Raw genomic sequence first — 17,286 nt, forward strand, 5'->3', positions numbered from 1 at the left:
TACATGTAAATTGATTGCCAGATTACGTGTCAGGGTCGTGCAAGAGGGGAAATCCCGTTACAATGTTTCACTTGTAACAACTGCACCAGTAAAGCTTTAATGGACAGCTTTTATTATCAGGACACAGGATCAGTCACTTGTAACAAGTTTCATCTTCTCTCAAATCGCCGAGGCGCCAGAAGTAGCGTATAGTTAAATAGCGACATATAGCGTCATTCGAAATACCCGATTCCATTCCGCTGGAGGACGCACATGAACAAATATATACAAATCGCTTCGACGGGAAACACCTATCATAAGTTAATACTGACGAGTTAATGAGGGCACGGGATAACACAACAATTTAATACAGCAATAAACAATGGTAGAAACAACAAAAAGCTTGATTTAAACTTTTCACAAATTTCTTCGGCAGCTTCATAAAAAAATAATTGAAAAAAATGATTTGTGAATGAACGACGTTTTTCCCGCACAACGAGCTGTGCCACTAACGCTGATTAATTGCAAACACAATACATTTAATGTGACACGTACAGCGAGTCTGCAACACGAATCAATGGCAAAGCACAAAACACTCGGCACAATTGCATCAGGCAAATATTGATAAAAAGTCGTCCTGCTAACAACCTGGAAATCAAATCAACGACATCAACCTTCTTCGATACTCAAAACCGTGTCTTGGTTGAGAAAACTTAAACCGAGTTATTTCTTCCATCGTCATTCGTATAACGTGTCATATATTTCTTCCTCGTTGTTGGGTTCTTCAAGGTTTAACTGCTCGGACACAAAACCACCGTCAGTGTACAGCTATTGAAACGTTACTCAGTCATTTACAATAATTCAATTTATTCAACGCGCCGTGTCAGTCTCTATTCTATACCTATAGTACTTGCTGGTGCACTGTTTTGATAAGGGACTGACTGTTAAACATTTATATTAGCACGAGCTTTTGCCAGCTTGATCTCGCTTCATCAGGTGCTGCAAATGACGTCCAAATCATTAAAATACGAATTTGAAATGCCGTCTGAAAGAGTTGCAGCTGCTAACAGTGTTAACATCAATGCACGTTCCGGGGTGTGGTTTAGCGCGTAAAGTCGTGTGCAGTAACGACAGCTATGAAATGATGTAAAACGCGCAAAAAGTGTTTGTTGACATGCTGCTATTTATGTTTCCATAAAACGGAATACATATAAAATAATTTGCAGCTTTAATATAGATTTCGTTGGAATTTACCAACATTGCCCTGGTGTTAAGTTATATAACACACAGGTCCAGGTAATGTTGTAATGGTTGTAGCATACCTGATCCCGTTTACGGCGTCGGTAGATTATGTACCCGATTGCAGTGGTAAGTAGCAACAACACGAAAAATCCCATTACCGCAACAAGTGGGATATACCAATTATTTGGACCTGGATAGGATAATAAACAAATGTGAGCCAAACAAACAAAACCAGATAATTTGTTGACCCAAGTAGTCAAAGTTTAAGGTTTTTTTTCATGGAGATATTGTTTGAAATTCAAAACAAACTGCTTTGAGCTTGTCAAAGGTGTTATCCAATTGCAGAAGTTTGTTAAGTAAACAACTAGTTGTTACACAAGTGATTAAGTTCAAAAGGACCGACGTAACTAACCAGCACTAGAAATGCAGGGAGACTCGTCGTCATTGAAACCAGGGACACAAACGCACACGTAACTCCCGACGGTGTTGTTGCACCTTTCATTTGCACGACACAGGGTTGCATTTACACATTCATCGACGTCAGTGCAGTGCATACCATCACCAGTATATCCGTTTGTACAAGAACACGAGTAATTCCCGGGTAAGTTTGTGCAATTCGCGTTTGAGTGACAAGGCGTCTCCACGCACTCGTCCTTATCCACGCATAAAGTTCCATTTGCCTGGAATCCGCCACCACACACACAAATGTAGCTGCCCAGGGTATTGTTGCATGTTGGATGACGGTGGCAGACGTCGTAGGATGTTCCGTCTTCTGGACACGGATTAAACTCACTTGCGTTGCTGATACACACGCTGGAGTTGATCATGCATTCGTCCAAGTCTTCACAATGAGTGCCGTTGCCTGCATGCAACCAGCAAAGCATAACATGAACCAAACCAAGATAATGAAAACCTCATTTCTAAACTTGTGTTTTAAAATTCTGTTTTAGCACCAGACAAAGGTTTTGGGAACATCATTGAGTGGAATTAAAACATAGTTTTTAGATTTGCAGTTTTCAAAACAATATATTCATTAAGTCATAATCAACGGAAAGTTATTATTAGCCCTGTGGATTATCGCGATTTCATCACAGGCAAAATTGTAAAACAAATTGAGCAATTTTCAAACTTGATTTAATCTGTCATTTATATATACCTGTGAATCCAACCCCACAATCACACGAATAGTTTCCAGGATGGTTCGAACAAATGGCGTTTTCATCGCAAGGAATATTCAGACACTCATTCACATCATCACAAAAGCTCCCGTTCTTTTGAAATCCGTCGTCACATACACATGTGTAGTTGCCCACTGTGTTGTTGCAAGTCGGATGGCGGTGACAGAGTTGATAGGGCGAACCATCTTCTGGACAACGCAAGAATCCTGTGCTGTTGCTTGTGCATACATCAGGATCCAGAACACATTCGTTTATGTCATTGCAAGAACTGTGACCACTAAAACCAGGTTTGCATACACAAATGTAGCTCCCTGCAGTGTTCCTACACAAGGTGTTTCCATCGCACAAACCACTGTACAGATCACACTCATTTATGTCGTAACAGACGGTACCGTTTCCAGTAAAGCCTACGTCACAATTACAGTCGAACGAGCCGTTTGTGTTGTGACAACTTGCAGCAGAACCACAAGATGAGGTTGACGCGGGGTCAATGAGGCGTGACGAGCCACCGTCCGGCGATTGGCAAGTTTGGTCGCGCGCGACAAGTGACGTCGCCGTGTCGCACTCGTCAATATCAACGCACTTGGTCCCGTTGCCGTAGTAACCGCTGTTGCAGGTGCATTGAAATGATTTACTGCAGTTAAGGCAGACAGCGTTGGCATGGCAACAATCTAAAAAATAGTGATTTTTTACAGTTTAAGAACTGTACAAGCAAAATGAGACAAATGGACACCTTATATTGCTAAAGCTTGTCTATTTCAAAAAGGATTTATTCTGATGATTACACAGAGCAGACAGGTATATTTCGTCTAAATATATATTCTGATGTTAAACATGTGTTGAGCTGTCTGCTTGATTGCTATTTTCAGCTTTACACAGGAACTCTTGATATGGTTATCAATCCACAGTCTGCCAGCATAGCTTACCGATCATAGTTTATCTCACACAATTTTGTTGTTCTAACTTTTTTGCATCTAACCTTGAATCAAGTTTCTTGAGGTGGCCATTCCACATAGGTTGTTGCAAGCTGACACATGCACAGTAAAGTTCAAACAGTTTCCAATCTCCATCAAAAAAATACTTGTGTCTGCACGATAGTTCCACAATTACAATATAAAAATCATACTTGCCCAAAACGATCTCTAATACTCCATTAAACATTATAATCAAACACATTGGTACTATAATAGTCACAAAAGGCTGCATTGATAAGAGGTCTGTCTGAAACTCACATAATTCATATTATTGGAACAACGCATTTGAGTGATTTCATATCAAATCACCCAATTTGAATCACATTTCTGACCTGACCCTTTTCAAATTCAATGAAATTTACACAGCAGCTTTACGATGATAAAATAACAAAAAGTTCCAAATTTTACAAAAAATTACCAAGTACTTTTTGAGATATCGCACTATGAAATTGCCACAAGATGGCGATAGATATTTGTTTTTTTTGCTGATAACTTAGCTATTTCTAAATGGATTTCTACAATGTTGGGCTCATTTTGAAGGTAAAGGCAAGGCCTAACAGATTATACTTGTCACTTACAGATTTAGACAACAAAACTTTATTTACAATGGAGTAAACAAAATTTTATCGTTAACGTTTGACGGTTCATAACATAAATGTCTCATCTCAAAAAAAAAATATTTTTGGTCAAAATGTTAACTTTTGATGGGAAAATAAAAGCTTGACAACTTAAGAAGCGAACACATAAATGGTAATTTTTTTATACATTGCCTGTACTTGCATTTCTTATTAATCACATGCAATGAAAAACTGCTCAGTAAATATGTTATTTTCACAAGCAAAAGAATCTTTCCAACCCAACATATTTATATGAGCAGCATGGTAGAGCATATAAGATTAATATATTACCTGGTAACAAAAGTTATGTGAGATAAACCACATTATACATATAAAAATCTCATTTAATGACATGTGCATTTATGTGTGTTATCATGATATAGCATTGTTTGTGAAGTTTTCTGACAATATGAGCAGTAATACCAGCTAAGTTTGTGATATTAAAAATTGGATTCTGGCCAGTTCAGGAAGGGCACAGCATGAGACTAATAAGTGTCCAATGATTTGAAAGGTAAATGGAGGCACATAACCAGTTTCACAGCATGATATCTGGGAGTTAATTGACAAGTCAGAACTTTACAGCACAGCATAAAGTAGCTGTTTTATTTCCATTCAACAATTAATATGAAGGAAAAGAATAAGACTTTTAATGTCAGTTAAGTTTGTCTATTAGGTTAAAGTGTATGTATATGAGTATATAAAAAAAGCTTCTACAGAAAAGATGGCTTGTGATATAGAAATTATACTAAATGAGTGCTGTGAAGGTAGTTCAACTTCACTGAATTATTTTCCAACTGCTGAAGAAGTGGAATTACTTCAGTATCGAATACCAACTGACACTGTGATCACTTCTGTTTGTCCTTGGAAAGATGTAGTGGGATATGTAACAGTGGAGTATGATACCAAATGGTGGCTGGCAATTGTAATCCAACAATGAAACAGATAACATCAAAGTAAAAATTTTGCATCCTGCTGGCCTGTCCCTATCATTTGCCTATCCGTTAGCTGAAGATTCTTTAATGATCACAAAAGCAACCATTTTAACAAGTGTCAATCCAAAAACTGCAACAGAAAGAGTATACACACTTATTCAGAAAGAACAACACCAAGCAACAGAAACCCTTCAACTGACGTTAAGAAAAAAATTAATCCTAACAGAAGAGTTTTTCAATATTTCTAGTTGTGTATTGCTTGTTTTTAGTGCCACATATGTATTTCATGTGTGAACTGTATTTGTACATACCGTGGAAAAATAAAATGGGAAATAGTAATTGCATGATATAGTGCATGAAAGTGACATGGTGAAGTATAGCAAATGTACAAATATTGCTACCACCAAAAAACTGCTCTTAAATTTTACTGTATAATTTGCCTTTCCACGAAATTTGAAAAAAAGAGTAACTGTATGGCCTTGAGCAAGTGTACCAATTTTGAGGAAAATCCAAAAAGGTCATGCTTTATGGGTTGGGTGATTTGACATGAAATCACTCATTTATGCAAGAAGATAAAGTTCTAAAATTAGTTTCAAGAACTCTGTTGGGAAATTTAAAAGCAAGATTCACCTGTTGTTGCGAATGATGAATTCGTCACAGAAGATGTGATGACAACTGTGTAGTCATTCGCACCAGTAACTGAACTCCATAAAAGAGATACAAATGTACAGGAGCTGATGACATTAAGACTTGAAACACTATCTGGAACTGACAAAAGGAAAAAAAAGCTTTTTTATTTTTTCTGATGAAATTAATGATGATACGGACTTCATACCTTACAGCATTACATTTGTACTTGCATTACCTCACAATTTTAATATATGATGCTTTTTAAAAGAACTTGCCATATTAAAACAAAAACAAGTTTTACTATAGTTTTAAAAAGAATACAGGAACTGCTGCAAAATTTGCAAACTCCTACTTTAAACATACTTGTTGTTACCCTTTTCTCAACACTAGGTCCAATACCGCCTGCATTTCGGGCAGCTACACTAACAATATATTTTCGTCCTGGTAGTAAACCAGTAACATTGTGACCTGTTGCATTCTGGGAAAGAATGAACTCCTTGAGGAAACAAATGCATTGACAATTATAACCAACAAACATCCCATGAAATTTAACATTGGATGTTGTGCAATACCAAATGTCCACTGACCACCGCTCTCTTTTTGAGTACAGTTTCCAAAATTACTACAAGAACATATGAAGAAGCACCAAAAGCTGAATGCCATTCCAAAACAACATAACTGGAGCCAACATCCCTGATGGCAAATCCACTCACAGCACCAGGAGCTAAGGACATGAGAACAGATAATACTCTTTCACAGGAATGGTTTAAGGTGATTTTTTTTTTTTTTTTATTTATGTGAGCAAAAATGATGTGTTTGTCTTACAAAGTGCTGGTGACAGGTCAATGTATGAAAGGCAAATCATAAAGAATAAACATAAAAAATAAAATTATGAAGCACAAACTTATATGAACAACAAATTACTGTGTACTACAACAACTAACGTTCACCACTAATACCTGTGATTTGGTATATTGTGTTGCTTCTCAAATTCAGACCTTGCACAGTAGCAAAAATTGAATAATTGGTAGCTGGATTCAAACCATGAATTACTTCCAAACGGTTTGTTAAATTTCCCAAAACAAATGTTATGTTTCCATAGAGAGTGTTGATGACTGTTAACTAAAATAAGTACATGGTAAGTTAACCAAAAAATTGACAGCCACAAAGGTACACTTACAATGTGGAAATATCTTCTGTCATGTATCGTAAAATATACATCAATGGAAGAAAAGGTTACAGAATCAGCTACAATATGAGGGATTGCTAAAAACAAAATCCTATAAAGAAAACCAATGACAAACACAGAACAAAAAACAAACTAACCTGTGCAGTTGACACCATCACCAGAGTAACCTGGCAAACACGTACAGTCAAAGCTTCCAACTACATTAGTGCAATTAGCATTGGGACTGCAATTATTGAGTCCCAAAACACATTCATTTGTGTCATAACAAGATGTTTCATTTCCAGTATATCCAGGATTGCATGTACAGTTAAAACTGCCAGGTAAATTGGTACAAGTTGCATTAGAGTCACATGTTGATAGAATGTTGCATTCATTAATATCTTGACAAGATGTTCCATTTCCAGTATATCCAGGATTGCATGTACAGTTAAAACTGCCAGGTAAATTGATACAAGTTGCATTAGAGTCACATGTGGATAGAATGTTGCATTCATTAATATCTTGACAAGATGTTCCATTTCCAGTATATCCAGGATTGCATGTACAGTTAAAACTGCCAGGTAAATTGACACAAGTTGCATTAGAGTCACATGTGGATAGAATGTTGCATTCATTAATATCTTGACAAGATGTTCCATTTCCAGTATATCCAGGATTGCATGTACAGTTAAAACTGCCAGGTAAATTGATACAAGTTGCATTAGAGTCACATGTGGATAGAATGTTGCATTCATTAATATCTTGACAAGATGTTCCATTTCCAGTATATCCAGGATTGCATGTACAGTTAAAACTGCCAGGTAAATTGACACAAGTTGCATTAGAGTCACATGTGGATAGAATGTTGCATTCATTAATATCTTGACAAGATGTTCCATTTCCAGTATATCCAGGATTGCATGTACAGTTAAAACTGCCAGGTAAATTGGTACAAGTTGCATTAGAGTCACATGTAGATGGAATGTTGCATTCATTAATATCTTGACAAGATGTTTCATTTTCAGTATACCCAGGATTGCATGTACAGTTAAAACTGCCAGGTAAATTGGTACAAGTTGCATTAGAGTCACATGTAGATGGAATGTTGCATTCATTAATATCTTGACAAGATGTTCCATTTTCAGTATACCCAGGATTGCATGTACAGTTAAAACTGCCAGGTAAATTGGTACAAGTTGCATTAGAGTCACATGTGGATGGAATGTTGCATTCATTAATATCTTGACAAGATGTTCCATTTCCAGTATATCCAGGATTGCATGTACAGTTAAAACTGCCAGGTAAATTGTTACAAGTTGCATTAGAGTCACATGTGGATGGAATGTTGCATTCATTAATATCTTGACAAGATGTTCCATTTCCGGTATATCCAGGATTGCATGTACAGTTAAAACTGCCCACTAAATTCGTGCAACTTGCATTAGGGTCACATGTGGATGGAATGTTGCATTCATTAATATCTTGACAAGATGCTCCATTTCCGGTATATCCAGGATTGCATGTACAGTTAAAACTGCCCACTAAATTCGTGCAATTTGCATTAGGGTAACATGTGGATGGAATGTTGCATTCATTAATATCTTGACAAGATGCTCCATTTCCGGTATATCCAGGATTGCATGTACAGTTAAAACTGCCAGGTATATTGGTACAAGTTGCATTAGAGTCACATGTGGATGGAATGTTGCATTCATTAATATCATGACAAAATGTTCCATTTCCAGTATATCCAGGATTGCATGTACAGTTAAAACTGCCAGGTAAACTGGTACAAGTTGCATTAGAGTCACATGTGGATGGAATGTTGCATTCATTAATATCTTGACAAAATGTTCCATTTCCAGTATATCCAGGATTACATGTACAGTTAAAACTGCCAGGTAAATTGATACAAGTTGCATTAGAGTCACATGTGGATGGAATGTTGCATTCATTAATATCTTGACAAGATGTTCCATTTCCGGTATATCCAGGATTGCATGTACAGTTAAAACTGCCCACTAAATTCGTGCAACTTGCATTAGGGTCACATGTGGATGGAATGTTGCATTCATTAATATCTTGACAAGATGCTCCATTTCCGGTATATCCAGGATTGCATGTACAGTTAAAACTGCCCACTAAATTCGTGCAATTTGCATTAGGGTAACATGTGGATGGAATGTTGCATTCATTAATATCTTGACAAGATGCTCCATTTCCGGTATATCCAGGATTGCATGTACAGTTAAAACTGCCCACTAAATTCGTGCAACTTGCATTAGAGTCACATGTGGATGGAATGTTGCATTCATTAATATCTTGACAAAATGTTCCATTTCCAGTATATCCAGGATTGCATGTACAGTTAAAACTGCCAGGTAAATTGATACAAGTTGCATTAGAGTCACATGTGGATGGAATGTTGCATTCATTAATATCTTGACAAGATGTTCCATTTCCGGTATATCCAGGATTGCATGTACAGTTAAAACTGCCAGGTATATTGGTACAAGTTGCATTAGAGTCACATGTGGATGGAATGTTGCATTCATTAATATCATGACAAAATGTTCCATTTCCAGTATATCCAGGATTGCATGTACAGTTAAAACTGCCAGGTAAATTGGTACAAGTTGCATTAGAGTCACATGTGGATGGAATGTTGCATTCATTAATATCTTGACAAAATGTTCCATTTCCAGTATATCCAGGATTGCATGTACAGTTAAAACTGCCAGGTAAATTGATACAAGTTGCATTAGAGTCACATGTGGATGGAATGTTGCATTCATTAATATCTTGACAAGATGTTCCATTTCCAGTATATCCAGGATTGCATGTACAGTTAAAACTGCCCACTAAATTCGTGCAATTTGCATTAAGGTAACATGTCGATGGAATGTTGCATTCATTAATATCTTGACAAGATGCTCCATTTCCGGTATATCCAGGATTGCATGTACAGTTAAAACTGCCAGGTAAATTGGTACAAGTTGCATTAGAGTCACATGTGGATGGAATGTTGCATTCATTAATATCTTGACAAGATGTTCCATTTCCAGTATATCCAGGATTGCATGTACAGTTAAAACTGCCAGGTAAATTGGTACAAGTTGCATTAAAGTCACATATGGATGGAATGCTGCATTCATTAATATCTTGACAAAATGTTCCATTTCCAGTATATCCAGGATTGCATGTACAGTTAAAACTGCCAGGTAAATTGGTACAAGTTGCATTAGAGTCACATGTGGATGGAATGTTGCAATCATTAATATCTTGACAAGATGCTCCATTTCCGGTATATCCAGGATTGCATGTACAGTTAAAACTGCCAGGTAAATTGGTACAAGTTGCATTAGAGTCACATGTGGATGGAATGTTGCATTCATTAATATCTTGACAAGATGTTCCATTTCCAGTATATCCAGGATTGCATGTACAGTTAAAACTGCCAGGTAAATTGGTACAAGTTGCATTAGAGTCACATATGGATGGAATGCTGCATTCATTAATATATTGACAAAATGTTCCATTTCCAGTATATCCAGGATTGCATGTACAGTTAAAACTGCCAGGTAAATTAGTACAAGTTGCATTAGAGTCACATGTGGATGGAATGTTGCATTCATTGATATCTTGACAAAATATTCCATTTCCAGTATATCCAGGATTGCATGTACAGTTAAAACTGCCAGGTAAATTGGTACAAGTTGCATTAGAGTCACATGTGGATGGAATGTTGCATTCATTAATATCTTGACAATATGTTTCATTTCCAGTATATCCAGGATTGCATGTACAGTTAAAACTGCCAGGTAAATTGGTACAAGTTGCATTAGAGTCACATGTGGATGGAATGTTGCATTCATTAATATCTTGACAAGATGTTCCATTTCCAGTATATCCAGGATTGCATGTACAGTTAAAACTGCCAGGTAAATTGGTACAAGTTGCATTAGAGTCACATGTGGATTGAATGTTGCATTCATTAATATCTTGACAAGTTGTTCCATTTCCGGTATATCCAGGATTGCATGTACAGTTAAAACTGACAGGTAAATTGGTACAAGTTGCATTAGAGTCACATGTTGATAGAATGTTGCATTCATTTATATCTTGACAAGATGTTCCATTTCCAGTATATCCAGGATTGCATGTACAGTTAAAACTGCCAGGTAAATTGGTACAAGTTGCATTAGAGTCACATGTGGATGGAATGTTGCATTCATTAATATCTTGACAAAATGTTCCATTTCCAGTATATCCAGGATTGCATGTACAGTTAAAATTGCCAGGTAAATTGGTACAAGTTGCATTAGAGTCACATGTGGATGGAATGTTGCATTCATTAATATCTTGACAAGATGTTCCATTTCCAGTATATCCAGGATTGCATGTACAGTTAAAACTGCCAGGTAAATTGGTACAAGTTGCATTAGAGTCACATGTGGATAGAATGTTGCATTCATTTATATCTTGACAAGATGTTCCATTTCCAGTATATCCAGGATTGCATGTACAGTTAAAACTGCCAGGTAAATTGGTACAAGTTGCATTAGAGTCACATGTGGATAGAATGTTGCATTCATTAATATCTTGACAAGATGTTCCATTTCCGGTATATCCAGGAATGCATGTACAATTAAAACTGCCGGGTAAATTGGTACAAGTTGCATTAGAGTCACATGTGGATAGAATGTTGCATTCATTAATATCTTGACAAGATGTTCCATTTCCGGTATATCCAGGATTGCATGTACAATTAAAACTGCCGGGTAAATTGGTACAAGTTGCATTAGAGTCACATGTAGATAGAATGTTGCATTCATTAATATCTTGACAAGATGTGCCATTTCCAGTATATCCAGGATTGCATGTACAGTTAAAACTGCCTTCAGTATTTCTGCAAGTTGCATAAGGGTGGCAATTATGAGTGTTTTCAGTGCATGGATTTGTATCTGAAAAATAATGAAACCTTATAGCCCCCTCTGCACAAAGTTGACATTTTTTATTGGGGCATATGTTTTTAGTTATAATTGTATCCTTTATCAGTTTATTCACTTCTTGTATTTAGGAAAATGTCAATAAGATATGAGTAAACCGTTTTATTTAGTGGTACGAACAGATCTGTCCTTTCTTGCTACATATCGAAAATTATTATTTTCGTAGTTTAAATTCTATTTCAATAAGTACAGAAACTGATAAATAAGCCATTTACATAAATTTAACATTTCCTTTTTTTTTTGTGATAAAATGTTGCACTGATGTTTGTTCATCAGTCACTCTTTGTGTGAAATTTTAGATTCTTGTATCGAGTTAAGTAAATATATTGAATTAACTATAGTGGTTTATGTTAAGCAAGTAGTAAATTGTAAAGCAACAGTATGAGAGTGCATGGGATGGGCAGTTAATTGTATTACAGTGAATGAAGGGGCCCAAGACTGTGGTCTGAAACATTCCATAAACTGTCCGAGTTGATCCAGTAACTGATATTTCATATGTGTCTCCAGCTGTTAGATTTGGAAACACAACCTGGTGAAATATGTTCATAAAAACACCTGCACAATTGTATAGTGAATACTAATTGTATTCAAGCTATGTTTAATAAATAACACATTTTCTTGAATAAAAATAAATTTGTGTAATGATAAACTTTAAAAGAACCAAGATAACCTGGTATAATTCAGAACTGTCGACTGCAACTTCATTTAAAGTTACAAGAGTTCCATTGACAGTAATATCAAACTGAGCAGCACGTGCAAGAATGCTTGAGGTAAATGTTATGACAAGTTGGTTATTAAAGGATGTCACATTGAGTTGTGATGGTAACAGTACTGGTGGACCTGAAAATATAGAAAGAATAAAAACTAACAGATTATCGCAAAGTAAATGAAATATGTTTTTGTGGAACCAAACAAAACATCACTCAGTTATTTCAATAATACTATTCAAAGGGTAGTTGTATTACATTCAAATTTTGTCTCTCATGTCATGGAGTTGAGAAAACATCCCAAGAGCAACAATATTTTTTTGATTCGACAATACCTGCAGTAGTTAAAAATGTGTATTTGTGTTGGCTCGATGCTGAGTCATCTGCTGAATATCGTCTGTCATAGTTGTTGGACACATTAATACCATTGCATGCCTGGTACAAATAGTTTTGGCCAATTGCAAATATTTCACCAGGGAGAAACAAAACACTTAGATTTCCTCTTGTAGCTGTGAAAATCACAAAATAAGCAGAGTTTGAATAAAAAAGTTTGAAAGAGACCTTACCGTTTACATAAGTTTCAGTGACAATCAGTTCTTTTGAGCTTTGAGCCACATCAACGTCATTAGTTCCAGCAGCAAGAATTGTACCAGAAGCCACAATACCAAATTTGTCATAGACTGTCAGTACTTCAGAAGCTTGGCTGCCTTGGCAAGTGGAATTTAATAGTATGAGAATGATAGTTGGTGATATATTTCCTGCAACGTATTGCCCACTTTGAGATCCTGCAAAAGTTGATGTACTTTAGTCAATACTAATGCATGATTGGACACTGTCCAAAGGTTTTACAGGTACATACAATAAAGCCTATATATCTGCTCTGAAATTCATCTTACAAATGTCTTGATTACAATTACAATCATTCTCAAACATTGACATTGATTGTAGATGGAATTGAAACATTTTCGAAATGAATTTTAGAGCAGTTGTACAGACGTTTGCCGTGAAAAATGAATTTACCATAATACTGCACAACTGAGTTTTTATAAAGTGATGCATTAGCAGCTTCTAAGTTGAGGGTGGAGATATTGGGTGAAAGGTTTTGATCGCTTAAGAAAATCTCGTGTTGACAAGTAGTGTTAGTTAATGCCGGAAGAATTTTGATCCCAGCAACATTGCTTGACAAATTCCGATATGCATCAAGTAGGATCGATGAACTGCAGTTTTCAAATAACAAATCAACTGCTCCAAATGCAGATATCATATCTATAAATCAGAGTTTTAGATGTTGGAACTTTGTAGAGATCAAACTGTGTAGATTTTTGCTGGTGTTAGTACTAATATAAATTATTTAGACCAGGGGTCCACAACCTTTTGCACTACAGACCTGTAACATAGATGGATATTATTTCATGGACTGGCCATCTAAGACATGGTTTTTAGCAAGCAATGTCATACATAACAACAACAAGTTTTGGTGTGTGAATTAGATATTTTCAGATTTATTCTTTCTGTACCTACTGTGTATAAATATCTTATAGACTGTTACTGGTTTATATTCCAAGGGTTGGGGACCCATAATATTGGCTTTTTTATTCTCAAATCTATTTATGAAAATGAAAACACAAAGCTCTGAGCTCTGAGCTCTGAGTTGTCAAAATTTCAAATCAGAACATTCAAAATTAACTCAGTTATGGATGAAAAAACAAAAAAAATATAAGACAACCCTTAAAATTAAAACACATATATTGATTAATTTTACATTAAAATTAGTTACTATATACCTGTGGTTACAGATTTAACAGAACCATAGGGACTTTGAATAGCAGTATAGGTATTTCCTGCAAGTTCAGATGCTCTTGCTCGTGCGTTGTAGTTTAAATTTGGAGACAAACCTGTGACTCTGAAAACCAACCATAATTTTTAAAATAATAAGGAGGTAAGTTCACTGACATCACAGACAAGCTGAATCAATGCCACTTTCACCCGAAAAAATATATGCATATTTTTGTGTTAACTGCAACAAAGTTTTGGCATTCCAAATTTTTCTATCATATAATTTCATTCAAAATAAAAAATCCATACACACACGAACGATAAACATTAAACATACAATAACATAGGCAACAATCCTATAAAAACCACACAGACAAATTAATTTAATTGCACCAACAAAAATATTAACTTTACATACATTGTTACATAATAGGAACCAACAACATTATCTGGTACTGTAACAACTCTTGTATCATTAGCATTGCTTGGATTTGTAACTTCCACTTCATAAGCAGTAACTCCTGGAATTTGCTCCAAAAATATTGTAATGAATGTAGGAGTTGTAATGAAAGACAAAATCTCCACTCCATTTGGGGCTAAAAATGACAAATATTTAATGTCATGCTTAAAAATACGCTTATATTTTTACCTGTTCTTGCTGTAGTTTCAAAAACACTGGAAACAAAATTACCATTGATTGCAGAGACAGATACCTTGTAAAAAATGTTACTTCTTCTGCCTGTGACCTATGTGGCAATGATCAAAGAAAAATTACATGTACACGCACTTTATGTAATAATATCTAAGCAAATTCTTGCATGTATAATATCACATTATATGCAACCATTTTCCATTTGTTACACAATAATGCAAAACATAACCAATATGCACAATGAGCAAATCGTTTAATATCTTGAAAACAATTTTGAATGTGTCTGTCACTGGTTAAACTTACAGGTATATTTGTTGTGGTATTAGTTGATATTGTTACACTGTCACCAGGTGTGTGAAATGCAACCACGGATATATTATAGGATACAGCACCGGGAACTGGCGTGATGTCAAGGGTGAAGCTGTTTGTGTTCTGGTTGGAAATGGTCACTGACGATGGTGCTGAATAGAAAATTCGTAACTTTACATCAGAAAGCATACAATTAAATTCGGTTTATTGGTCACTACGTAGTTTGGACCAATGTATTGACAAATGTATTTCCATTACTATCTGGAATACTTATATAATGTTTCCATATGCTTAATACAGTGTGTCTTCTGTAAAATAGACTGGTATACGTGAGAATAAACCAATGTTTAAATTCATAACGTTATCAAATTTAAAAAGTGACGTTTGGGAAACTCCCTATTTTCAACTTCGTAAAGCAATGTTACAGCTTTTCAAAATTTCTGCCCTTTCGCAATAAAACAACAAATCTGTACAATTTTTTTAATCGCTTGTTCTGGAGTTTTTCTGAATATCCAACATCGGTTAAAAATAATTTGTCGTCAAGCACACGTCGTATTCTGCTACGTTGGGCGATATTTTAAACCAAAATTTTTTCCCGCTTTAAATCCCAAAAGTTTCAATATTATTGGATTAAATTGAACAGACACAAATCGCCACAAAGTACTTTTACCCAGAGAAATGTCGCCCGTTGTTGGTATCGTCGCCAAATATAGTGAACCGCAAAAAAACAGACAAACCTGGCAACTGGCTGAAGACGGTTGTCGAAGTGGTGACAATTATAAATATTGTGCAAATAAATCCACAGATCATTTTTTTGGCTTGTCAGACTTCAGCCATCTTCTCAAACGACTGTTAGGATCGGCATCGCATCCTAGCTAAAATTACATTTTTACCATAAGAAACATTAGGAAACAATGAAGTTTCGACTAAAACGGGGCGGCAAACTTTCAGTATTTTTTTTTCAAAATAAAACATGCGCCAACCCCAAAGATGTGGTTACAAAAACGATAAATACAGGAACGATTGAATTTACACAAAAATATAATAACCATAGCGATTCCGTATAATATTAGATTTCTCAAATAATGTAAACATTTGCTACAGTTTCTCACAACTATTTGTGGCACACCAGCAGTCGTTAATTTCTTACTAGAACGGGGCTCTGTTCCTGTTTACTTTTACTGGTTGTAATTCGTCCTAAAGAACACTAACGTATTGCTATACAGGAGACTGAGGAAATTCTACTTAGTTATGCGATTCCACTCTTTGCCTTTTGAAATCATGTGAATTTTGCCTTGAAAAATACAAAGTCCGTTTCTAGTCTAAATGCCCCCTTTTTCATCCAATATTAGCACATGTTTCCAACCTTTTCTTGCTAATTGCCGGCCATCTTTGCCTTGAAAGGAATTGTGAAACAGCCCGAGTAACAACCGAAATTCTGAGCTAAATGCTACTCAGTGAACCATTACCCAACAAGTCTAGCTGCAGGCCTTCTTTATGTTAAGGTACTTACCCAGTCTGCAACCCCGCACCTTCGTTCGCACATAGTCACAAAAATAACTTTTTGCGTCAAGGGAAGTCCATACTTACGTTTACATAGATCAGCTTCCCACGAAGCAATAATTACGTTACGTTTGACTCAGTTTTGGATATTTAAACCCTTTTACTGCATGCTTATATATATATGCCAATTTTCAGGTTTTTGAAGTGTGGCCTATACAGATCACTGCCAACTCATACGAGCTCGTACGACTTCTTAGGAGACCAACGAATGTCAATAAAAGAGGGCCCATAAAAACCATTAACCACCCAAGAAAATTTAAGAAAAAAAATATTTAACTGTGTTTTAACCAAAAATGACAATTATAGTTGGGACAAGGCCGGCACTTTGTTATGGCAAAAATGTTTAGTCATTTATAAAGAAAATATGACGTCAGGCGATTCGACAAAAACAACAGCAGCACAAAAAACACAATAATGTTTTGAAAAGTTGGGTGCTTTCAGCTCTCAAAAAACCCGCGACCGGAGTTTTTCTGCCACCAGCAAACTTGTGGGTTTAGGCACAAAACCAGTAGACCGTTACGTTTACCTGCTTGGCCGTGTAATGTGAACC

At 35.9% G+C, this 17,286-nt stretch overlaps 1 protein-coding gene across 1 annotated transcript; it reads right to left on the reverse strand.

Moving 5' to 3' along the window:
* Positions 1-324: 324 nt before the first annotated feature.
* Positions 325-16,631, reverse strand: LOC145901827 (uncharacterized). Its single transcript, XM_082989628.1, has 22 exons — positions 15,911-16,631; positions 15,168-15,325; positions 14,862-14,958; positions 14,631-14,808; positions 14,221-14,339; positions 13,457-13,702; positions 13,003-13,221; positions 12,772-12,945; positions 12,400-12,569; positions 12,147-12,258; positions 8,521-11,684; positions 6,879-8,457; positions 6,733-6,818; positions 6,512-6,674; positions 6,125-6,276; positions 5,916-6,048; positions 5,553-5,690; positions 3,379-3,486; positions 2,378-3,070; positions 1,634-2,083; positions 1,302-1,411; positions 325-774 (listed from the first exon to the last, which is right to left on the reverse strand). The coding sequence occupies exons 1-22, from the start codon at positions 15,981-15,983 to the stop codon at positions 718-720; spliced, it is 8,379 nt and encodes a 2,792-aa protein (XP_082845754.1). The 5' UTR covers positions 15,984-16,631; the 3' UTR covers positions 325-717.
* Positions 16,632-17,286: the final 655 nt, after the last annotated feature.

The sequence above is a fragment of the Ascidia mentula genome, chromosome 5 (genome assembly GCF_947561715.1).
Source record: "Ascidia mentula chromosome 5, kaAscMent1.1, whole genome shotgun sequence".
Taxonomy (NCBI): domain Eukaryota; kingdom Metazoa; phylum Chordata; class Ascidiacea; order Phlebobranchia; family Ascidiidae; genus Ascidia; species Ascidia mentula.